At 43.9% G+C, this 24,154-nt stretch overlaps 1 protein-coding gene across 1 annotated transcript; it reads right to left on the reverse strand.

Moving 5' to 3' along the window:
* Positions 1 to 5,724: 5,724 nt before the first annotated feature.
* Cd48 (CD48 molecule) lies at positions 5,725 to 21,988 on the reverse strand. The gene is made up of 4 exons (XM_046429066.1): positions 21,760 to 21,988; positions 12,700 to 13,011; positions 8,466 to 8,732; positions 5,725 to 6,243 (listed from the first exon to the last, which is right to left on the reverse strand). Exons 1-4 carry the CDS (start codon positions 21,836 to 21,838, stop codon positions 6,149 to 6,151), a joined length of 753 nt encoding a protein of 250 aa, XP_046285022.1. The 5' UTR covers positions 21,839 to 21,988; the 3' UTR covers positions 5,725 to 6,148.
* Positions 21,989 to 24,154: the final 2,166 nt, after the last annotated feature.

The following is a 24,154-nucleotide window of genomic DNA, read 5'->3' on the forward strand; positions in this document are numbered from 1 at the left end:
AAAACACCTGGAGCCTGAGTACCATATGCAGTGTCCACTGTGAAAACTCCTACGCCCTTGCCCTGCTAAACTACGGGTGTGCGGGCTGTCTCCCATATTGGTCCAGTGTCATATTTCTACCTTACGAAAGATTGATGGATTCACAGATCCACTACCCAACCAGGAAAAGAGGTATTGAGTCTCCTGTTCCTTGGCATACCTGGCACCTCTCAAATGGTGCTCTTGGAGGACCCTTTCCTGTGGCATTGATGGGAGAAGGACCACATCCATGGGGAGGGAAGGGAGAAGTCCCAGAACTTTTGCAACTCCAGTGACTGACTTTGATTCTATTTCCCTTCCTCTCCTCTCTCCCTAGTCCTCTGTTTATAAAGCATGAGATGGAGCAGGGAAGCAATGGGGCAGTAGAACCAGTCCAGTCACCTCTCACTAAGCCCTAGAGGTGATGCTGTCCCCAATGAATCTGCAGCTCTCTTTAGAACGTGAAGTCGCTTCATCTTAGCTTTAAATATGAGGCATTAGGAAAAGTCCCTCCCGGACTCCTATTACCACCACCTGCTGCAAGAACCAACCAACGTGTTTCTTGTGTTGTCGGCTGCTTAGGAAGCCTCTGTCCAAGCCGGGCTCTGGGACACAAAGGTCACCGGACCGGGAGGCACTTGCAGAGGAAAGCATATTTCTTATTTCACTAAGGGAGGAAAACCAAACCAAACCGAGGCACCCTTCACCAGGGTCTGTGCAGACCCCCACGGGCAGATGTGACAGCAGAAGCAGAACCGAGGCCTGGGGAAAAGCAGAAGTGGTTAAAGACACATATCAACGGGATGGGGTGCCACAGGGGAATGGAAAAGTGAGAGCTAGGAAGATGATAGAAGATGAAGGAGACAGAAATCGGGTGGGAGAAAAGACAATGGAGGAGAGAGGAGAAAAGACCAGTGGCTGGGGTTAGAGGGAAGGGACTATAGCCTGCCCCATCGGAGCACAGGGGGAAGGGAAGAGCAGCTGGTGATGAGAATAAGGGCCCAGGGTTACCATTTGCCAGCTGGTGCAGGTGGGCGAATCTGTCCCCTCCCCCGCCAGGCAGTGTTCTGAAGTTAGAGATGGGGGAGGGGGAGTGGAGGGGAGATGGGGGAGGGGGAGTGGAGGGGAGATGGGGGAGGGGGAGTAGAGGGGAGATGGGGGAGGGGGATGGGGGATGGGGAGTGGAGGGGAGATGGGGGAGGGGAAGTGGAGGGAAGAAGGGGAGGGGGATTGGAGGAGGAGGGAGGAGGGGGAATGGAAGGGAGATGGGGGAAGGGGAGAACACACCCCTCCAGGTGCAGGGGGTACCACTTTTTTGGTTCCCTTTTTATGGGTGCCTTATATAATAGCATGACTTATTGTTACTTATTCACACATGCGTACAGCCTAACCATATAATTTGGTCAGTTTCATTTCCCAGGGGGACTGAACATAGCCCAAGAGCACCGTTGGAGGTTGTTCCTTTTGTTCTTGGACAAGAAGTGAGGATGAGTGGTAGAACCTTTCTAAGGCTACTTTGATGGCCTCACTCGCAGTTGTGTAGAATGAATCTCACCAAGGCCATTTGAAGTCCAGATCCCTCAGTGGAGAAGTCTGGAAAACTTCACCCCACTCCCCATACCCAGCCCTCTTTCATACAGGACACATCAGGTAAAGCCTGACCCAGCAGAATAGAGCCTATCACATCAAGAGACTCTATGAATCTTCTCACTAAGCAGTTCCCAGCCCAGGACTTTAGCCACTCACATGGGTGGGCACTTGGTCACTGTGGAAGATGAATAACAACTCCTTGATCTGAGGGGTCCTGTCTAATTAATGTGTGCCCCTACCCGGTCCCATCACCAGGGCCCAATCCAAACCATTCATTTGTGAAAAGCAAAGATATGAAACTCACTCTATGCCAACTGTTGGGACAAGATAGTTCCAAGGGGCATAACTGGTGCATCCAGGACCTTAGGACCTGGGAGGGACAACTGAATATTTTAACCTGAGAAGGATGTTGTGGTGGCCAGGAGCAGAGCAGGGCAGAGAGTGGAAGAAAGAACCACAATCCATGAAGAGGATTAAACCATGAAGCTAAAGGTCAGAACAGTAGGGATGCTTAGAGACATCTTGTGCTTTGCAGTTCAAAAAGTGACCCACAGACAGCAGTATCTCCTGGATTCTTGTAAGAACGCAGAATCTCAAGCTCCATCCCAGACCTGCTGATGCAGATTTTGCATTTTAACAAGATCATTAGGTGATTTTTTTTGGTAAGTTAAAGTTTGAGAAGCATCCATCTAATCCAAGGTTTTAAAATGACACGAATGTTCTCCAGGGGAGCCAGCAGAGGGCAGTGCTGCGGAGCTTGTCAGAACAAGCAGAGGAACAGCGTGAAGCAGTTTGTCCTAAGCCTTCAGTGAGGCAGTTCATGGTTAAGAATTGGGGGCAGATGCTGGAGTATTATCCTCTTTGCATAAGGACAAGTGGCTCGAGTTCACTAAGAGTGAACCTGCTCACCCACTTAGGTTTTCTTGTTTTTGTTTGTAGTGCTTAGGATAGAGCCCAAGACCTCACATTTGCCAGGCATGTACTGTACCACTGAGTGACCCCTGTACTCTAACCCACTACGTTTTGATATATGGAAACATCTGAGGAACTGGGAACGCAGACAATCAGGCTTGATCCTTGCATCAAAACTTCTAAAGAAGGGAGTGGTCTTGGCCTAAAGCACTGGTGTCCTTTAGACTTTGAGGCAAATCCAGGCTTGTGGGTGTGCAACCCATGCAGCCACACACAGCCACATGCTCAGAGGGGTACTGTGCTTGAGCAGGTGCTCTGCTGACACCATCTGGAGATTCTAAATATTTGTGCCTTTCAACTGTGTTTTTAAGTGAAATCCATTAAGAGGAGATATATGAAATATGCATGTCCCCAACTGTTGTCCCACTCATAGTATAGCATTCATGTTTTTCCCTGAGCACAGCATCCTAGTGGACCTGCAATAGTCAACGAAACTTAAAGAGAGTTCGAAATAAAAGTCACCAGCTTCCCTTGATTGTTGGGGGAATGTGTCTGCCATCAAGAAGTAAACTAAAAGCTGGGTGTGTTAATCCAAGTGACTTGGGAGGCTATGACAGGAGAATCTCAAGTTCAAAGCCAGACTCATCGACTTAATGAAGACTTAAACAACTCAGCAAGACCCTGTCTCAAAATAAAACAAAAAGGGCTGGGGATGTGACTCAGTGGTTGTCAAGAGCGATCTGGGGACTATGCATGAGGATCTTTCAGTATTGGAGCCATTGGTGGAGGGTAGATCTGGCATTTAGGAACTTATAGCAGCAATCCTGTTATTAAGATCGCCCTGAACTTAATAGCTCTGCTCAAAAAGATCCCTCAAGCTTCAGAGATGGGGTGACCTGCTGTAGCCTCTCAGAGATGGATGTACCCTGCCAAGAAGCCAATCAACCAATCAACCTGTTGACTGCAAGACATCATGAAGCAAGACTCCACTCCTGGAACCTTACCCCTGCCTTGGATGTCCCCCCTGACATAAACCACAAGAGCCATTTTTTAGTTGTTCAGCTCCAGTTCCTGTGTGAGCTGGACCTATCAGGCGCTCTGCATTTAAAACTATTTCTGACTTTGTCTTTTATTTCTTCACTAATTATTTCAGATTTTACTTTCTCAGGTGGCTTATGCCCGCCTGAACAGGAAAAATTACACTGCTGAGGTGCTGGATACCTCGCAACAAGTGGTTAAGTGTCCCTGTGTTCAATCCCTGGTACAAAACAAAAAGTAGAAAACTACAGTTAAGTTAGGGTTTGTTTGCTTGTTTATTTTGCCATAATAAGAATTGAGCCCAGGGGTGCTCTACTACTAAGCTACCTCCCTATTCCGCCCCCCTGCTTTTGGAAACAGGATCTCCGTAAGTTGCCTAGGTTGGCCTTGAACTTGTGCTACTCTTGCCGAGTTGCTGGGATTCATAGGCCACCATGTCCAGCCTTAAATTAGATTTTTGCAGCATTTGCACTCCTCTGGTAAGAACAAGATACAAATGCATGCACATGTTCAAAATATGAATTGACTAATTTTAATGATTCCACATTAAAATTAAATGTTCTTGTATTTGTATTAAGACATATCACATATCATAGACAATTCATGATGATTTAAAATTTTGATTTTCATTTCACTTTGACCAACATTAAATAACAAATAAAAATATCATCTCAAGCAGAAAGAGAAACTGTGGAAGAAAGGAAAATATTCATGTTTTAGTAACTTTTAATTTTTATTTATTTTTTCAGTATTGGGATTGAACTGAGGGGTGCTTTACCACTAAGCCACATCCCTATCCCTTTATATTTTGTATTTTGAGACAGAGTTTCACTGAGTTGATCGGGGTTGACCTCAAACTTGCAATCCTCCTGCCTCAGCCTCTGTAGTCACTGGGATTAGAAGCATGCATCATCACACCTGCCGAAAGTGCTTTTATTCAATTCCTCTGTGTGTATGCATGAACACATATGTGTGCACATGTGTCTACATGTTTTCCCAAGAAAACCTCCTCTTCCACTGACAAAAACGAGGGGAAAACAGTGGGTGCTATTTCCAGAAAGAAGCCTAAGAAAGTCCAGTTGGAGAACACATGCAGGCTGATGTGAGCTGAGATTGGGAGGGGGCCATAAGGGGGCTGAGAGAAAAGCTGTGTTTTAGGAAGCCAGGCCCAGACTTTCTTATCTTGCAAATGCAATGCAGACCAAGTAGTCGCTTTCCAAGCAATGGCTCACACCCAGGCTCCTTGCATTACAGGACTCCATTTCCCAGGCTCCCTCACTTCCTGTCACATCAATTCTTCTCACTTGCTAGTGGCCAAAACCAGTCATGTGACCCCAGGTAGCTGCAAAGGGAGCTGGAAGAAGGAGATTTTCTGCTGACCTCAAGGGGAAATGAAAGGGTTTGGTGAACACCACAGAAGAGATGGGGTGTGGAGGGGAGGGCATCTTTGCAGCCAGTAAAAGGAGAGAGAGGGGAGGCCAGTCTGGTATAAGAAGTGGTGGGCAGTTCCCTGAAGGGAAAGGACATCCTTGGCTGACCTCCCAGCTCCAGGTCCCTGAGTAGTCTTAGAGGAGAATATAAAGCAAAAAATACTTAGGAGATATGCAGTAGTGGACCTGGAGAGTCCTTCCTGCTTATAATGGAAGACCTTGATTAAAAACATTGTGTGGATTTGATGCTTTCAACAGGGCAAAGTGATGCACACCTGGAATCCCAGTGACTTGGGAAGCCGACGCAGGAGAATTGCAAGTTTGAGGACAGCCTGGGAAAGTTAGTGAAACCCTGTCTTAAAATTTAAGAAGTAAATAAATAAAAGAGGCTGGGGGCAGAGCTGAGTGGTAGAATGCCCTCGGGTTCAATGCCCAGTACACAAAGATGGTTTCATTAGATCCTGTGACACAACTAAGATTTGAAACGTTGTTCCCACAGCTACAATGGTGACAAAAGAAGGGAAGAAGTCAGGTCACTCTCCATGAGCAGGCTGGAGACAGGGAACCCCAAGAATCTTGGCATGGATGTTGGAATAAAGATCAGAAGTAGTACAATTTAACTCTCAACTGTGCTGACACATAGACATCTGTGTGTCACTCTTCTTTTGTGTGTCCTCTTTCCAGTCTGCCCAGGCTGGTGGAACCAGCACTATTAGATTTGGAACAACTTCAGGAATTTAAATGGTCACACCGAATGTTTATTTAAACCGTAAAAAAACGTTCGTAGGGTTGAGCATGTAGTTCCGTGGTAGAGCACTTGCCTACCATATGCAAGGCCCTGGGTTCAATCACCAGCACCACAAAAATATATATATAAATAAGTAAAAACAACAAAATAAAAACATCACAGTATGATCATGTTGTTTTGGTGGAAAGAATGAATATGTATGTATCCATGGATGTGTGTTGAAAAACAATGATGAAATATAACATAAAATATTTACCACAGATTTTTTAAAAAAAAATCATTGAGAATCTTCAAAGATGCTTCAACAAAAACATTTTGTCCCATACTATGTAACAGAGCTCCTGTTCTGGTTAAGAGCATGGCTTCTGATGAAGGTAAGATCCAGTGGCCTTGAAGTTTCACTCTTGAATTATTAGAAGAGTTCAAAATGAGTAAGTAGGAAGCCGGCAGCAGTGGGTACCATGACCATCCACCAACTTATGATCCAAGTTACTTCAGAGGATCTGGCTGAAAGAGCAAAAAAACCCCAAACATTAAGGTGTCTTGGTTATTGCGTTGAGAAGGGGCAGGAGCACTGGGATATTGGCATGGAAAGTAGTAAATTAAAGAAAAAAGTTTCCGCCCTAAATCTAATCTCAGTGTGCCTGGGGCATCCTCTTCCTCTCAAGAGTTCAATCCCTCCAGATGTAAAGTGTAAAGCACACAGAAATCCTTTAAATATCACTAACTTAGCTGAATCCTGTGCTTGAAGTTTCCCTTGGCATAATGGGGCTGGAAAAGGCTGAGCCCATATACTTGACAGCAAAGAGATTGGACAGAATTTCAGGCCTAGACAGGTGAGGCTGTAATGCTAGGCACAGCTGACTTGGGGGAAGGCTTTGTTCCTCCACCCCAATAACCATCTGTGCAAAAAGATGGAAGGAAAAAGGAAAGGGAGGGTTAGGGTCGTGGTTCAGCGGTAAGGCGCTTGCCTAGCACATGTGAGGAACTGGGTTTGATCATCAGCACCACCTAAAAATGAAAATAATAAAGACATTGGGTCCATCTACAACTAAAAATATTTTTAAAAAAGGAAAGGAAAAAGGATTTAAAAAGAAGGGAAAGAAAGGAAGGAGAAATCATAAGAAAGAGCAGATGAATAGAAAAATAGGAAAATGAGGTTAGGAGTACTTTCTAGGGTAATTTGGATGGCTAAAAAGGGACAAAACTGATTTAGCCCTCCCCCCCGCAATGGGCACATGATTGCTGTTATCCTCTCTGCAAACGAGCAGCCACCCCACTCTGTAAAGGACAGGACTGTGCCTCTTTCTTTTTTGGATCTCCACAGGTGGTATTGATACGAAAGTGATGTTGGGATTGCCCAGCCAAATTGTGATCTCATGGTCAGACAGCGACCTGTCACACTGGGTCTGGGGTGGCAGAAGAGCAGGGCATATTAGGACATGTTCAAAAGATGTCCAGTTAGCTGGAAAGAAGAAAGAAGAGCGGTCAGGTCCCCTAGCCCACCTGTAAGAACAGAGTAATCAGTGGAGGGGAAGACTGAGCTCAGGAAGATCACAAAAGCATAGGAACCAGGATCCCTGTGAATGAATGGATTATCATTCCTATCTTTAGGAAGGACATAACTTGTCTGGGGATGTAGCTCAGTTGGTAGAGTGCTCGCCTAGCTTGCACAAGGCCCTGGGTTCAATCCCCAGCACCACCACCACCAAAAAAAAAAAAAAAAAAGGCGTAACTTGGAGAAGCTAAGTAATTCGTTAATAGCTGAGGATCACAGGTGAACATCAGCACCACAGGTATGAGTTATTCTGGAAGAATATGTATACAGGGGCTCAGGGATATCACTTTAGAGGCATGGCGAGTAGGGGACCCAGAGTGCTGGAGATTGTGATCTTATTAAGTTGTCTCCAGAATTGACGGGAATGAACCTCATTCAGCCAGTTTTCATTGAGGACTCATCAATCATGATGTGAGGTGGGTTATATGCGTTGTCTTATTCTTTATCACATCATGAGGCGAGAACAATGATTTTATCTTCAAGAAAGGCACGACTTGGGGGAAGCTAAGTAATTTGTTTATAGCTAGTAAATGGTAGTGTCAGGATTGACCTCAAGCCTGACCGACTCTAAAACCTACCAGCTCAGCTGTCCCTGGATAACACCTGGGGAGGCTTGAGCTACAGCCAGGAGTGATACTCCAGAGTGGGTCCTCTCCAGAGACACAGAGGAATCCGAAACATAAAACTCAGAGTTTGCATTTCTATCTTCATCAAGGAGCCTAAACCAGGCAGAGTCTCCACCTAAGGGTGAGGCTCTCAGTCCTGTTGGAGAGCCCCTCTCCTGCTCACCTCCCTTTCCTTGAAACTTTAGGCTCTTGCTCGACAATGCCTGGACAGCTTTCCATCTGTCTTCCCTGCTCACCCTTATGTTTCAGACTGTCCTACAATTAGCCGGGCTTCAGTCCTACAATTAGTGGAGAAGGGTGGCGAGCATCAGAGATCTTATGCTAAATACCCTTGGCATCCAAGGATGTTGAGCTTCACAAAAGTGAGGTGAACGAACTGAGAGGTGGAGGCAGAGTCTGGAGTAGAACCCAAGTCTCCCAGACACCTCCGGGGTTCTCTACCACATTCTGTGCCAGAGGGCTCAGTAGATCCCCCACCTTCCCTCATGAAAAAGACAACCGGTCACCCTGTGGCCATCTCAGCTCCTGGGGACATCATTTCTTACCTAAAGTACAGGGCGGAATGAAGTAGACCGTATCGTTCTTGCTGCTTACAGGATTGCTGGCTTTGCAGGTGTAAAACCTGGACTGGTTTTGTGGATTAACAGAGACTTCAAGCACCTTTTTCTGGAACTCATTTGGAAAGGGCCCCGAGTCCCCATACCAAACATAGCTGGCTGACTCGTCCTGTATCACACATGACAAGTTCAGGTAACAATTGCCGTTTACTTCTTCTGCCTTCTCAATTTCTATGACGGGCCCAGGAACAGGGTCTGAAAATGAGGAGGATATTATGGGACAATGAATTGAGGTTTTTTTTAAATTTTTTTTTTACAGCAACGGTTTAGCCAACCATACAAAGTACAAGGGGAACCCCAGAAGGCTGGTGAGGGCCACAGGAGAAAAGCAGTGGAGAAGAGGGTCCTACAGAGGGAGCCAGTGAGCAACTTGGATCTCTGGAGGCTTCAGGGGCTACAACCTCTTGAGTTCTTCTGGCTCCAGGAGGGGGAGCCAGAGTCCATTACATGCAGTCAGGACCAAGTGGGGTGATGTCCAAGACAAAATACCCAGAGAGATCAGCTGGGGTGAGACCTGGGATCCCAACTGTCCCAGATGTTCAGCCTGGTACCCCCATTTTTTTGTGTGTGAGACTGGATATTGAACTCAGGGTCTCTCTACCACTGAGCTACATACCCTCACCTCTTGTTATTTATTTATTTATTTATTTTTAAAATTTTGGGCTAGGGTCTCTTTAAGTTGCTGAGGTTGGCCTTGAACTTGTGATCCTCCTGCCTCAGCCTCCCAAGTTGCTGGAATTACAGAGGGGTGCCACCATTCACTTTGGGCCCAATCTGTCCTTCCAAAATTCTCCAGTTCAGACTTTGGGAGAGTCCTGAGGTAAGGGATACCAACCAGCATGTGACTTTACACAACCACCCAGGGGAAATTCCATCAGTGTGTCCTCTAGCAGAGCTACAGAGAACTTTCTGTAACCCCCAGCATGTGTCAGTGGTGTTTGGTCTATAAACTCTTATCTCAGCGTCGAGTATAGTGTTTGCCACATAGCAGGGTTGGATAGGTGGATGGATGAAGAGATAGATGGATGGATGGATGAAGCAGTTATGAGACAAAAAACAAAACACTAGCTTTGAAGTAAGGCCAGCCTGGGTCCTGGACGTGACTCTGGTGGAGCGACACTAAGTAATGGAGTTAACTCCCTTGAGCTCATCTGTAAAATGACTCAACCTCATCTCACCAGTGTCAGTCACAACACGTGCTATAGTCCATGGAGAAGTGCTTTTCACAGCGTGTGAGAATTGCACACATGCTAAAGGTCCTATTAGTTTCACTCTGCTGTCTTGCTGCCAGATGTGGTGAGAGGTAATCCCTGCATCTGGTCCTGCAGAATCAGTGCAGGTCAGACCCCATAGGATTAAAATGTGGCAGAGAATTTACCCCACCAGAGCTTGTCTCTGGGTTGTATGTGTGAGGACAATATAGAAACTACCAATTTTGGCTCCCTGCACTCAAATTTCAGCTCCTCCACAGAGCCCTCTTGGGTTGCAGGACTTCCCCCTACAGGCTACACTGAGCAATCTGTATACCGCCTTTACACCATTTCCTGTGTTCTAGCCTCCCCACTCAGACTCCTTCCTCATTTCCTCCCACAAACAGCACAGCCCTGGGCAGCCAGGGTGGTCTGGATCCAGCCCCCTGTGAGTGATCATGGATGCCTGGGCTGAACGGAAAGATGATTCTTTATGCTAATCACACCCTGGGGAATCTCACCTTCAGACAGAGTGTGCTGGAGCTAAACCATTTGTGATTTCGTAGGAACTCTGAAAATTTGCAATTTCTTCAAAAATTTTTGAAAAACTTTAGTCACTTGGAATCAGCTGAGTGTGGGAAGGAGGGGGGATGTTTACATCACAAAAAATTACAGAGTTTGGTAAATGGTGCATACAGGGGCCTTTAATTTTTGTTTATTCTGTGTCCTTGGCTGGTTTACTCAAAACACCACGGTAAGAGACTTTCCCCTCCCAAGGACCTCCTGAATTTTCAAGCCATATGAGACAGAGGAAGTGAATGAGAGGGGAATGTGGCCTCTTAGACCAGGGGGAACCACTGGGCTGGTGGGACGTGAATATATACAACACTCCTCATCTGCACTATGTCAGCAGTAAAAAGTTTTTTTTAAAAAAATTTCTCATTATCCATTTTGATCCTTATAACACTCTAAAAGGATAATATAACTGTCATCATAATACGATGAGGAGCCAAGGCTCTGTATGAATATCCCCTTGGATATGGGTGAGGCCCCTCTTCTGCAATAATTGCCCACTCCACGCCATGGACGCCCCCTGAGAACCACATTTCTACATCAGATACACAGACAAATAGATCAAAAACACAGACCCAAATCAAGCTGGATAAATCAGCTTTTCTCTCATTAAATTTACTGAGAATTTAAACCCAGGGTTAAAAAAAAAGTCTGAACTTTGATAAGTCAGGTTAATGGCAGGAGTCCATAGGCACAGCCATAGACTCCTGAACTTGGGGAATCTGGGCTGACACTGTTCTCAGTCTTCCTCGTCTTCTGTCCTACTTGACTCAGTTACACTGCTTGAATTACTTTAAATAGATCTGGTTTCTTAAAATAACTTCTCCTTTCTTAAGGGACAGAGAATTGGTTTCTGTAACTTACCATGAAAAGGATTTTACCTAATATGGGCACAGAGATATTAAGATAATTTTCCAAAGTCACACAGCTAGTAACTGACCCGAGATTATTTTTGTTTTGATGGACACATAAGTATATATATTTATGGGGGTACAGTATGATAATTTGATACCTGTGTGAAACATGTAATGATCAAAGCAGATAATTAGCATCCATATTCTCAAATACTGGTTATTTCTATATGTTTGGGAAACTCTGAACTCTAGTTATTTTGAAATATTTCATAAGATGTTGTAGACTCTAGTTACCCTACTTAGCTGTATGACGCTAGGACTCATTCCTCTTATTTAACAATATTTTGGCATTTATTATCAACCTCTCTCTATCTCTTCTCTCCCTGCCCTTTCTAACTTCTAAGGACCACTTTTCCACTCTTTCTTTTTTTTTCTTTTTTCTTTCTCTGTGTGTATGTGTGTGTGTGCGCGCGCGCGCGCGTGCTCTGCGGATGGAACCCAGGGCATCACACATGCTAGGCTAGCGCTCCACCACTGAGCTAAATCCCCAGCCCTCTATCATCTGCTTCTATGAGATCAACACCCCCTGCCCTCCAGTGCTGGGGACCAAACCCAAGGGCGCTTTACGTCCAAGGTCACATTCCTAGCCCTTTTTATTTTTTGTTTTGAGAAAGAGTCTCACTGTGTTGCCTAGCCTGGCCTTGAATTTGTGATCCTACTGCCTCAGGGTCCCAAGTTGCTGGGATTACAGGCACACACCACCATACCAAGATGAGTGAGAGCATGTGGTATTTCTCTTTCTGTGCCTGGCTTATTTCACTTAACCAGAGTTTGAATCCAGATCTGTCTCAGTTCTTATTGTCCATACACTGGTTAGCTTGGAGCTGTAAGTGGAAGTTTTTGTTATACTCATTCTGATAGGTAAGAGACTCTCCATAATATTCCTGTTCTGTCCTTCAGCTCTTGTATCTTTTTACATGAGTCTGAAGAAGTCCAAGTTCAGAGATAAAAATTAAGATGAGTTCAGAACAGATTTGGGTGGATTACAGGAAAAGGTGAAGGAAATAGGAAATAACCTACTGTTTTCTTTCTCTTAGGTTCATTTCACATTTTTTTTAAAATTTTGGGGTACTAGGGATTGAACCCAGAAGCACTTTACCACTGACTCTGTCCCCAGTCCTTTTTATTTTTTAAATTTTGAGACAAGATCAAAGTGGCTCAGCATCTCACTAAACTGCTGAGGCTGGCTTTGAACTTGTGATCCCCTCCTGTCTCAGCCTCCTGAGTCACTGGGATTATAGGTGTGTGCCACCATGCCAGGCTCAGATGAGGTTTTAAATGTCCTGTGGCCACCAATTTTAGGGCTTGCTGGCTCAGGCTTACCCCCAAGTAGAACTGGCTTTGGGAGGACATGAATTCAGCCTTCCCCGAGGTTTTTTCTTCTCTTTGTTCCACTGGAAAGCGTCATCATGACTCTCAGGAAGTCTCCCCGTGGTTTACGCAGAGGCCCTGGAGTAGGAACTCGCCCCGGTTCCCACAACTCACCAAGTACCTGCAGGGGTATCTTCCATTCCTGCTCTTTGCCATCGTCTTTCGACACTCTTAAGATGTAGGTACTGCTATCCTCTTTCTGTACTTGATGGATGTGCAGATGCGCGGGACTTTGAGGATCCAGGCGGATTCTGGACTTCAGTGGAGACTTGTAGTAGGTAGGAGAGGACGACACATACCATTCTACAATCTTTTGTTGGGGGTTGTAAAACCAAATTAGTTGCTTGTAGTTACCCAGTAAATCTTCAGAGATTTGCAGACTCACATTGCTGCCAGAGACCACCGTCTTTCCATGCATTGAAGGATCTGCCAATGAAAACCAGAGACCCACCTTGGAGGAAGCAGTACCCCCCAGTGGCCCAGGCTTTCGCTTGGGCTGGTGGACCAGGGAAGAAGGAAGGAATTTCTGCTTGGGGATAATGAGTATGATTTTTGTCAAAGGTACTCAACCCAGAATCAGGAATCCAGTGGCAGTTGCGGCTTGAGATGCTGAGTTGGCCTTGGGTCTCTCCCTTCCTTTCATACCAGTAAATTTTCAAATAAATTGAAGAAAATCACATCCCTTCTTTGGGTTTGGGTTTTGTGTCAGTTCAATCTAGTTCAATAAGCATTATGTTCGTCTCTAGAGGTGTAGACATAAGCAATACATGTTTCTATCCTGAAAGATTTAACACCCTTCAGGATAGACCCTAAAACCAATTATCCTGATGTGTAAATATCTTTGGATATGACAATAAAGATACATACAAAGTGTTAGGGAATCTGCCCCTGTCCAGGGAGTAGGGGTAGAGGATGGAGGAAATCCTAGGGAAGTCTCTTTTGGAGAAGATGACCACAAGGATGAGTCAAAGAATGTTTAAAAGGCAATATTTGTCGAGTACCATGTATTGGGCACTGTTTGAGGCATTTGGGATACATCAATAAATTAAACAGCAAAGATCCTTAAGCTAGCATTAGAACAAGCAATAAATACGATGACTAAATACATTATATAGTATATGGTAGGTGGTAGTAGTTTTTATAACAAAAGAGGAACCTAGAATAGAGTAAGGGGAGCTACAAGTATTAGTAGAGGTTGGGAGGGGAGATGTCATTTACTAGATGATGAGTAGGTCACATCTGAGCAGAGACTTAAAGAAGGAGAGAGAAAACCAAGCAGACATCTGGGGTAAGAGTAAAATAGTTAGAGGGAAGAGCTACAGCCAAGGCCCTGTGGTGGTGGTGGTGGTGGTGATGGTGTGCCTGCCAGAGGTCAGAATAGAAAGTACAGAATGAGCCAGGGGAATGGGTGTTGAGACAGTCACAGGGAAAGTTGGGATTGGGGAGAGTGGATAAAGATATTTTCATTTTATTGATAATATTTTGCTCTGTTTTTTTTTAATTCCCTGTAAAAGTGGCTTATATATCATATGGCATTTAATTTATTTTGAAGTAAGTTATTAGATGGTAAGAAAGTGGAGACCATTTATGCCAACTATATTTGACAACATTTGGATGGAGGCAGAATTACTGTGAAAGGGATGAAACTGAAGCTTTGGGGTCTCTTGTATGGCCCTAGAGGGGCCCTAATAGTGTATTCATGTCTTTATAAACAGAAATAATTGGACCACTCCCTGTTTCCAGTCTTTTTTCATCACATTTCTACTTGTGCTGGGTGGTGTCGTGCTTGTAGTTATTTGGAATCTGGCTAAGGGGAACTAGAACTGGGGGATGTTTTGTCTGAACTCCGTGGGGTATATTTGTGTGGTTCAGACTGTTCTGTGCAAGGTCACTGCCAGCTATGCTGATGAAGGAAGAAGTGGCACAGAAGAACATTGCTGCTGGGCCCTGCCCTGCTTCCTGTGCCAGGCCAGCTGGCAGACCATAGAAGGGAAGTAGAGGAAAGACAAAGTTTGACGTGATCAATAGCCAGAGCTATTCTGTGGCAAAGTGTTATAGAAATATGAAGTCACTTGACTAATTAAAATTATAATGCTATTTTTCTGGCTTTTGTGATTTATGACATATTTGTCCATTTTTAAAAATTTGTCGTTTGTTGGAATTTATTTATTTTTTCATTCAAACTGAATTGGTTTTTGTTACCAAATGTATTTACAGTTTTGTTAATATTTTTTTTTCACAAGGATACTCCATATTATGTAAGTTCTACAGGAGGAAGAAAAGATGATAGCTAGAGGGTGGAAGGTGAAGGGAGGTCTGAAAAAAGAGGAATGAAAATCATGTATATGGAGTCTGGGAAAGAGTTGCAAAGCAGTCTGGGAAAGAGTTGCAAAGCAGTCTGGGAAGGAGCTGCAAAGCAGTCTGGGAAAGAGTTGCAAAAACAAATATTAAAGGTAGATAAAAGGAGGAACACTTCCTACATCATTCTGTTATCGTACACCATCACACAGACACTTAGTCATCTCATTCAACAACGTATATACCTAGCTGTTCACTTCCCACATGTCTGTCATTTCCAAAAATATCTTCTTCAACCACTAAAAGATAAAAATATCTGTGTCCCAGGGCTTTTAAGATGCATTCCTCCTTCATTTCTGGATCCATTCATCCTTCCAACTATCCATCTGTCAATTCATCAGACATTCATTGGATGCCTACCCTGTTCTGGTACCTAGGCACACACAGGTAGGCATTCATTCCCACAGTGCTTCTGATTGGTCCAGTCCTCTGACAGAATTGATGCAGTCCAAGCAACAGTCATTGCACAACCACAGTGTGCCTGGCGCTGTGCTCTGATATCAGCAATGCAGATGGAGGTTCTGGCCTCTTACACCATACAGTCTAAAAAGACATTCTCTCAAGGATTTTTAAATCACTAGACATGTCTTCCAGACTCTCATTATTGCCTCCATGGACAAAATTCCCACTCCCCACCCTCATTGAGAACTGCTGGCCTAGATCATCTTTGTCAAACTCTACAAGAAGTCTCAGACATATGCTCAGGAGATGGAATGTTTCAAGGTCTGACATTGTGACAAATAGTCAGCATTCATTTCAATATGTCATGAGTGCGGAGATGCAAACATGTGTGGGATGTTGCATCTTCCGTCTCTCCGTGGCTAACAGTTCTAGAAAGGCTGACTTAGTGATTGGCTGTGACTTCTTACTGAGAAATAAGAAACTGGTAATTGGTGATTGAATTCTTCCTTTGCCTTCCTAACAATTTTGTCATTTAGATGGTAGGTGAAGCAATCTTAAAGGAAAGAAGAAAAATAAATCCTACTATTCTGATTGAATGGAAACAGAATAAAGCAGTTGGTGATGTGTCTGGATGCTTAGGATGAAAGTTATAGTGTTGACCTGCAACTTTTGGTAGCAACAGAAGCAGCTCCTGACTGTGCCCAACCCCTGCTTCTGGTCTGTGGGGAAGTAGAATTATAAGAGGCTAAACTGTGGAACCAACCTAGACGCCCTTTAGTAGATGAATGAATAAAAAAAATGTGGCATATATAGACAATGGAATATTACTCAGCAATAAAAGAGAATAAAATCATGGCATTTGCAGGTAAATGGATGGAGGTGGAGAAGATAATGTTAAGTGAAGTCAGCCAATCCCAAAAAATCAAATGTCGAATGTTTTCTCTGATATAAGGAGGCTGATCCATAGTGGGGTACAGAGAGGGAGCATGGGAGGAATAGAGGAACTCTAGATAGGGCAGAGGGATGGGAGGGGAAGGGAGAGAGCAGGGAGTTAGAAAAGATGGTGGAAGGTGATGGTCATCATTATCCAAAGTACATGTATGAAGACACGAATTGGTGTGAACATACTTTATATACAACCAGAGATATGAAAAATTGTGCTCTATATGTGTAATATGAATTGTAATGCATTCTGCTGTCATATGTAAATTAAAAAAATTAATAAAAGAAAGAAAGAAAGAAAAAAGAAACCTTAATCAAGGCTTAAGCAAGTTTTAATTACTCTAGAAACAAGTCTTGTGTTTCTAGTGAAACTTTAAGGAAGGAAAAAAGAGGTGAATCATAAAGATATTGAGGTGGCATTACCTGGAGCTCTCTAGTGATGTCAAATATTTAAAAATTCTTTCAAACCCTTTTAGGAAGCAAGTTGGCAATGGCTATCAAGACCCTAGATTTGTGACTTGGGTGACAAAATAAACAGGCTGCTATTTCCTGAGAGAGGTGATATAATGAGTTTAATGGGTATTATTGCAATGGAATCTAAAGGTAAGGAAGGAGAAATCAGAGAAATGAGCAATTCTTTCAAGACATTTCTGTGTGAAAGGGAAGGATATTATAGGGCATTGAGTAAAGGACATTGAAAGGAAGATAAGAGTCATTTTTGTTTTTTTGTTTTGCTTTGTAGGAAAGGAAATGCCTTGAGCTAAGATGGTCATGGGATAAATCCAGTGGAGGGAGAGGCCTGCAGGAAAAGGAGGGGACAGATAGGGCTGGGCTTCTCAGGGCTCAGCACAACATGGAAGACACAGATCTTGTTTGGGGAGTGGGGAGACCTTATCCTCTGAGGGAAAAGGGAGGAAAGAAGAAAGTCAAGAAGTTTCCAGTTTGGAAATGGTGGACAGAAAGCTGAAGGGCTTTCTGCCTAATGATCTCTAAGCCACTTCCTCCTCCAGCAAAGAGGCAAGTTCTTTGCTGGGAGGCAGAAGGCAGAGGTCAGATACTTTGAAGATGGGGGTGAAAGTTTGAAGTAGCCACTGTGGGAAATAAGAGAGAGACTTGATCAGGGCCAGCAGGACTAGTCTGAAAGCCCAGCTCAGCTGAAAGAAGGACTCCATCTCCTTCTGTCCATCCACCTCTGCAGACACAGTAGGTACATCACTTATTCACTATTCCCTTATCTATAGAGTGAGCACTCACTACAGGCCAACCTCCTGACACATATAATAGGTGGATATAGCTCTTTCCCTTAGGACCTTCCCCTCCAGTGCAAAGAGGGAATGAGATGATTCCACCATTGCTGAGAAGAGTTAGGATGAGGAAAATGCAGACCTCTAAGGAGCACATAAAAGGAAACACATCACTGGAGTTTGGGGGTCAGGAATGACTTCTGTGGAAGTGAATTAACATCAACAGGATTAAACCAGGGAAAGATAAGGGCCTGCAATAGTAGGTATTCCAACCAGAGGGGGAAAGGAAAAAAAAGTTTCAAATGCTTAAAGACCACAAAAACAAGACTCATGTAAAGAGTTGACTAGGTGAGGGCAGGAGGCAGCTTTATTATGATGTGTGAGTTTTATACTCAAGAGTTTCTGCTCTCTCATGGACAAGAGCAGCCACAGAGACATTTAAGCAGAAGAGTGAAATAAACAGTCAGTTTAGAAAATGAATACCAATGACAGTATGTAGAATAAGCTAGAAAGAATGGAGTCAAAAGAGTAGCAAGATAAGTGGTCATGTGGTATTGGTTATAAAAGAAAATGAATGGCTGGCAATTGGGATGATGGAATGGGACCTATTTAAGAGGTATTTTAAAGATGGAACTAATAGAATTAATTCATTGGATGTGAGAAGCAAAGGAAAGAAAGGTATTGAGAATAACTCCTAGAATTCTGGCTTGAGCAACCAAAGGCAAGGAATGGTGGAAGAGCAGTAAGTTTGATTATAGCAGTTATTTTAAAAGTCTAAAAAAATTTTTTTACACTCCTCCCATCAATACACAGGGTTTGCATTCTCTCCCTCTGAGCCTGGATTGGCTTTGATAACTGCATCAATGAACTGAATATAGAACTCTGACTTGCAAAACTAGATTACAAAAGACCATGCAGCCAGGTGCAGTGGCGCATGCCTTTAATCCCAGTAACCTGAGAGGCTGAGGCAGGAGGATTGCAAGTTCGAGGCCAGTCTCAGCAATTTAGTAAGACCTTGTTTCAAAATGTAAATGTAGCTCAGTGGTAAAGCTCCCCTGGATTCAATCCCCATACCACTAAAAGAAAAAGAAAAAAAAAAAAAGAATGAGAGAGAGAGAGAGAGAGAGAGAGAGAGAGAGAGAGAGAGAGAGAGAGAGAGAGACCATGTAGTGTTTGCCTGTTTCTCTTGGAACACACTCTAGGTGGCTTCAGCTGGGTGGGTGGTGACAGGCACCTCTTCATTCACCAGTCATGTGAATGAAGATGCCTTTGAGGTGCCCCTAAGACAACCAGGATCTTTCTGCAAATATATGAGAGGTCCTATGTGAGAAGTGCTGAGCACAGTTTGCCCATAGATTTGTGGACAAAATAAATAATTGTGATTTTCTTATTTTTATTTTTTGCAATATTGGAGATTAAACCCAAGGTGCTTTGCCAATGAGCTACACCCCCAGCCTCTTTTATTTTTTATTTTGAGACAAGGTCTCACTAAGTTATTGAGGCTGGCCTCTGGTTGCTTGAGCCAGAATTCTAGGAGTTATTCTCAATACCTTTCTTTCCCTTGCTTCTCACATCCAATAAATGAATTCTATTCAAACTGTGTGTGTGTCACAATTGCAGTTTCACTTTTTTCCCCCACACTAAACTACATCTTCAGTTCTTTTATTTTGTTTTTTATTTTGAGACAGAATCTTACTACGTTGCCTAGGCTGGCCTCTAACTTATGATCCTCCTGCCTCAGCCTCTTGGTAGCTGAGGTTACAGGTATGAACCACCAATCCTGGCTGCAATTTCACATTCTTTATATTATTTGATCTTGATAGCGACCTCTCAAAGAAATGGAAAGCATGCTATTATACCCATTATAGAGTTGAAGAAGCTGAGGCTGAAGCTTTATATTTTACAGAAAAATCCCATAGCATAGAACCCAGATAGAACATAGTTTTTCCAATTTCTATTATAGTGCGGTTTGTACTGCATCTTGCTAAGTGCTGTGGAGGATACCCTGAATCAGAGAGCTTGCCTTGAAATTAGAGAGCTGAGAAACTCAAGTCTGAGGAGATCTGAGAGTGCTTCTCAGAGTTTTCCATAAAATCACTCCTCACTAAAAGAAGAAAACTACTTACTTCCTCTGGAATATAGAGATGTGCAGTCTAAGAGGAAGTTCTTTTAAGTAATTCGTTCATTTATTGAACAATTATTTATTGAGCACTTGCTGTATTCAAGTCACTGTGCCAAGTTCAACAGCATTAACACAGAACATGATTCCTATCTTCATGAAGCTCAAGAAAAGAGATCCAAACAAGCAATTCACAAACCATAATCTGGAATCTAAGGTTTTCAGGAAGAAATCATATGAAAAATGGAAGCCAAAGGGGCAGGAAGAGAAGAGGGTGCAGAGAATTCTAGGTTGAACAAAAAGCTCAGAGCTAAAAGGGAAGAAAACTTTTTTTAAGGCATACAGAAAGATTAAGGTCAGCCTGAGTGTGTTTAATAGGACTAAAGTCAGAGAGTCGGGATCAGATGATCATCCGTAGGCATATTCTATGCGCAAAAGGATTTAGACTCATTGGCCTTTATCAAGATTCCCTGGGCTTAATCTCAGGAAAGCCGAATCATATGGACACGGCTTAGAAGTTAGATCTGTGTGTCCTTGGAGAATTTCTTAATTTCTCTGAAATATAGCGTTCTTGTCTGGAAAATGTAGACAATGATCATCACCTACAAATTTCTTACGGAAACTAAATGGAATAACATTAAAAATGCCTACTGTAAAGCCTGACACTCAGTAAGTATTCGATGTTAGTTTTAATTACTCTAAATTAGGGAAATGTATGATGCTAACCTAATCAAAACCAATGCTCTCCGTTTGTTAGGAAGTGACAATTGCTATAACAAAAGAGCAAACGTAGAGAGGAAGCCAAATAGGCAAATGGGGTATAAGAGACTGGATCCAAGGCCCTCGGGTGTGGGGGGATGTCTGCCATATTTAAACAACAGCAGGGAGGCCAGGGTGGGTGGCGTGGAGTCAACAAAGGGAATGGATATCAGGAGACACAGTCAGAGAGAGGCCTGGGTCTGGCAGACACAAAGGTGTGTATGTAGACCCCGAGGTAAGAGAGAGGGCACCTCTTTCAAGACAAACAGCAAAATTAAATTTAGAGATTAAGAAATTCTCCTAAAGTCACAGATTGGGATCTAAACCTGGATGGCCAGGAAGGGCCTGAAAGAGCATAATTAGAATCTTGATAAAGATAGATGTATGGAAATTCCTTTGGGAATTTAGAATCAGAGGTCGTCTGTACATTTGGACTAAAGGAGAATAAATGGCCAGGAAGAAGGTCCAACATGGAAAAGTCAGACAATGTCTAACTGTCAGGGTGTGTTTAACCAAAGAGAGTTCTGAAACACTCCAGTTCTCCTGGTAGTGTGGATCCCAGCAGTTGGATTAATACTTCATAACAGTCTCCACTCCAGAGCCCAAGCCAGTGTCGGATGCACTGAGTCAGCCCCAAGGGGTCCATATAATTACAAAAGGCCCTGAATATAGTATGTCCCTAGGTTTACAGAGAGAGTCACGAGAACCAGACCAGATCCAAAAGATTGCCCCCACATCCCCCCCCCCCCCAGAAAGCCCTGTATGAGGGACTGACTAGATTTTCTCCAGGTATTACTAACTCTTCTTCCAAAAAGTTGCATACCTTCCTAATTTTAGGATGCTTGTTGAACTTTTCGATGCTGTTCATTGTTCTCATTTTTATGCATAATGGTGAGCACTAAAAACCTTTAAATGAAAAAAACAAAAAAACAAAAACAAAAAACCCTGAGATGCTAATGGGTGAAATAGCCAGAAAGACAGAAAGAAGCTTAACTCCTTCTTTGTGGCCCAGGAATTCCAGCACTAGAGTAAGAAAGATGATCTGGAAGTGGTCACTGGGGAAACGAAAAGCAGCCCTGACCCTGAGCACACGAGGTGGTGAGCTTCATCAGTCCTGACTTTTGTACAGCTTCCCGTGGCCTCAGGTCCTATTTTGGAATGACACCTAAGGCAAAGAGATGGAGCCTGATTCTCCAAAGCTAAGGAAGTCTCCCCAACCTTCTACGGGTACAGGAACGCCTGTTGCCCCAAAGATCAGACCCCACTTGCAGGGCTGAGCCGCGTCCCATCTCTCCTTTCCCGTCTGACCATGCTTTTGGTGCAGAGTCACAGGCAGTTGGTGGAAAGTACCTTGCATACTGGTCACCAGAAGAGACAACAGCAGTAACAGTCCTGGAGCCGGCCACCAGTTCCATCGTTGGGAGCGCATCGTACTTTCCTTGGATTTGCAGGATTGCTGGAGACAGCCAAGAGCCGGGCTAGGAAGAGACCAAAGGTAGAAAGGGAACCCGGAAAGCAAGGTTAGAGGAAAATACCCACTGAACTTTTCTCCACACGCAGTAGACTTGCGGCAGAGGAGGGGCGGAAAGAACAGGAAGTTTATGAGGTTTTTCATTTGAAAGCACCATGGCAACAGAATAAAAATTTTTAAAAATATGTATTAGTGCTTTTCTAGTGGGGAGAAGATTCAGAGCTTCTACTAGGTTCTCAGAGGGGTCAATGCTCAGAAGAAATGAAGGATGGTGATAAGTTCCCAGGAAGAAATCACTTTGATTAAATCAGGGGACAATACAAAGCAGATGCCTATCCAAGCATGATTAGGTCTCATTCGGAACAGAAAGTTAGACAATAACTGCCGCACCTGCCACCCCCAACTCTTCTGACCTTGCGATAAATTTAGTTGGACCCTTTACATTGGCCTATCCACTGAACATTAGTGGAAGATTTCTTGGCCCAAGACAATGGATTGCCTGCCTTTGTGGTCTGAGATGTTTCAAACCCATTTCTCATTCCAATTCGTTGAACCTAAATGGACGTTGAGAGGACACTTTGGGGGAACACATGAGAAAAGCCACCGTCCCTGATAGAGCGTATTTTTAGTCATTTCAGAACTGGGGATATTTCTAATTCTCAAAATAGAGGTGGCCAGTACAATGGCTAGCCTCTCTCAATCTGGAAGCAATCACCTCTCAAAGAATCAGCAGAGGGGAAACCAGGTCAACTCAGTACCCGAAGCTGTGTACGAAACCTTGGATTCCTGCGAGGTGGCCAAGGCAGAGATCATCACCTGTACCTTATTGAAACTCAGGGTCAGACTTGCCCAAGGTCCTGCTTTAGCTAGATTTTCTCCCAGTACGGGAGAGAGCCAGTCTTTGGACTAGAAGAGAAGACGTGACTGAAGTGAGCAAGACTGAAGCAGAATTACGTGGTGAGATCTTAAAGCAAACCATTAAAAGGAACTGAGAAGGAGGAGGAAGAGGAGGAGGAGGAGGGTGGTGGTGGCTATATGAGGGGGGGCAGGTCAAAGGCAGAAGTCAACTGTGGGCGTGCCCTGCCCTGGTCCTGAAGCCTCTTGAGAAACAATTTCCCACCCATCTTAATAGTGTCTCCTTTGACAGAGGGAGAAAGGAGAGAGGGCAGGACTGGTGAGTAGACAAGCCCAGAGGAGGTGTTGAAAGCAATCTAGAAGCAGCCATTCATGAGAAGCCTCCCTGAGAAGGGGAGAGAGGGCACTGGAGGGCTGAGGGGAGGCCTTAGGGCACCCCTGTTTTCCTCCTCTCCTTTCCTTCTCTCCTACCCACTCACCCCAGGCCTTCCTGATGGCTTGGTCCCCAAGGCCATCCACCCCAGAGTGCCCCATGGCCCAGAGCTTATTATCCAACTCCTTGAATCCATATCCTGGGGCGTGGCTATTTAAAGGAACTGAGCTAAGAAAGGAAGGGTATGGCAAGTGATGATTTGACGTCATCTCCTTCCTTTTAAAATGTGTGTGGTTTGCAAGAGAGCGTGGGACAACACATTATAATGTGTGAAGGAGGATGCTCATGTAAGTTGTGGTCATCTACTCCATGCATTCCATATGCATCCACCCGTGCCCGTGGGGTGCTCAGTGGGTGTATTCTATAAATACAATTGCACGGCTTCATCCCATTTTATTGATTGATTGATTTTTTCCTTTCTCTTGTCTCCCTGCATTGTACTGGCTGTTTCCTCTGCCTGGAGACCTCCCTGCCCTTCTCTACCCAACCAACGGGCCATCCATCCTTTGAAAGTAGCTCAAGTTTACCCCCTTCCCCCAGAATGCCTCCCTTGCTCTCCTTGTTTCTGGCTCCCCCTGGCGTCTTGTTCTTATCACTTGAATAGAAACTGCTGGTCTTGAGGGAACAGTACAAGCTTCTAGACAGGATGAGGCCATTGTAAGAAAGGCTTCTCAATAGTGTATTAAAAAAGCTTTCTAATTTAAAAACATATGTGGATATTATAGAAAATTGATCAAGCAGGATGCAAGGGTACACTCTTGTAATAATCCCAGCAAGGGGATTGGAAATATAGAGGGGGAGACTGAGACAGGAGAATTGCAAGTTGAAGGCCAGCCTCTCCAACTTACCAAGACCCTATCTCAAAATAAAATATAAAAAGGTCTGGGGATGTAACTCAGTGGCAAAGCACCTCTAGGATCAATCCCCAATCTCTCTCTCTCTCTCTCTCTATATATATGCATATAAATATGTAAATATTTATATAA

This window comes from Marmota monax, unplaced genomic scaffold, assembly GCF_021218885.2.
Source record: "Marmota monax isolate L192 unplaced genomic scaffold, Marmota_monax_Labrador192_F-V1.1 WCK01_AAM20220418_F8-fsc00145, whole genome shotgun sequence".
NCBI lineage: Eukaryota > Metazoa > Chordata > Mammalia > Rodentia > Sciuridae > Marmota > Marmota monax.

Excerpts from the sequence above, each read along its gene's own strand:
- Cd48 (XM_046429066.1), bottom strand. The coding sequence starts at position 21,838 with ATGCGCTCCCAACGATGGAACTGGTGGCCGGCTCCAGGACTGTTACTG. Across the intron at positions 13,012-21,759 it reads TCTGGTGACCAGTATGCAAG|ATCCTTCAATGCATGGAAAG; the intron begins GTACTTTCCACC and ends TTTCATTGGCAG. Across the intron at positions 8,733-12,699 it reads GATACCCCTGCAGGTACTTG|ACCCTGTTCCTGGGCCCGTC; the intron begins GTGAGTTGTGGG and ends CCTCATTTTCAG.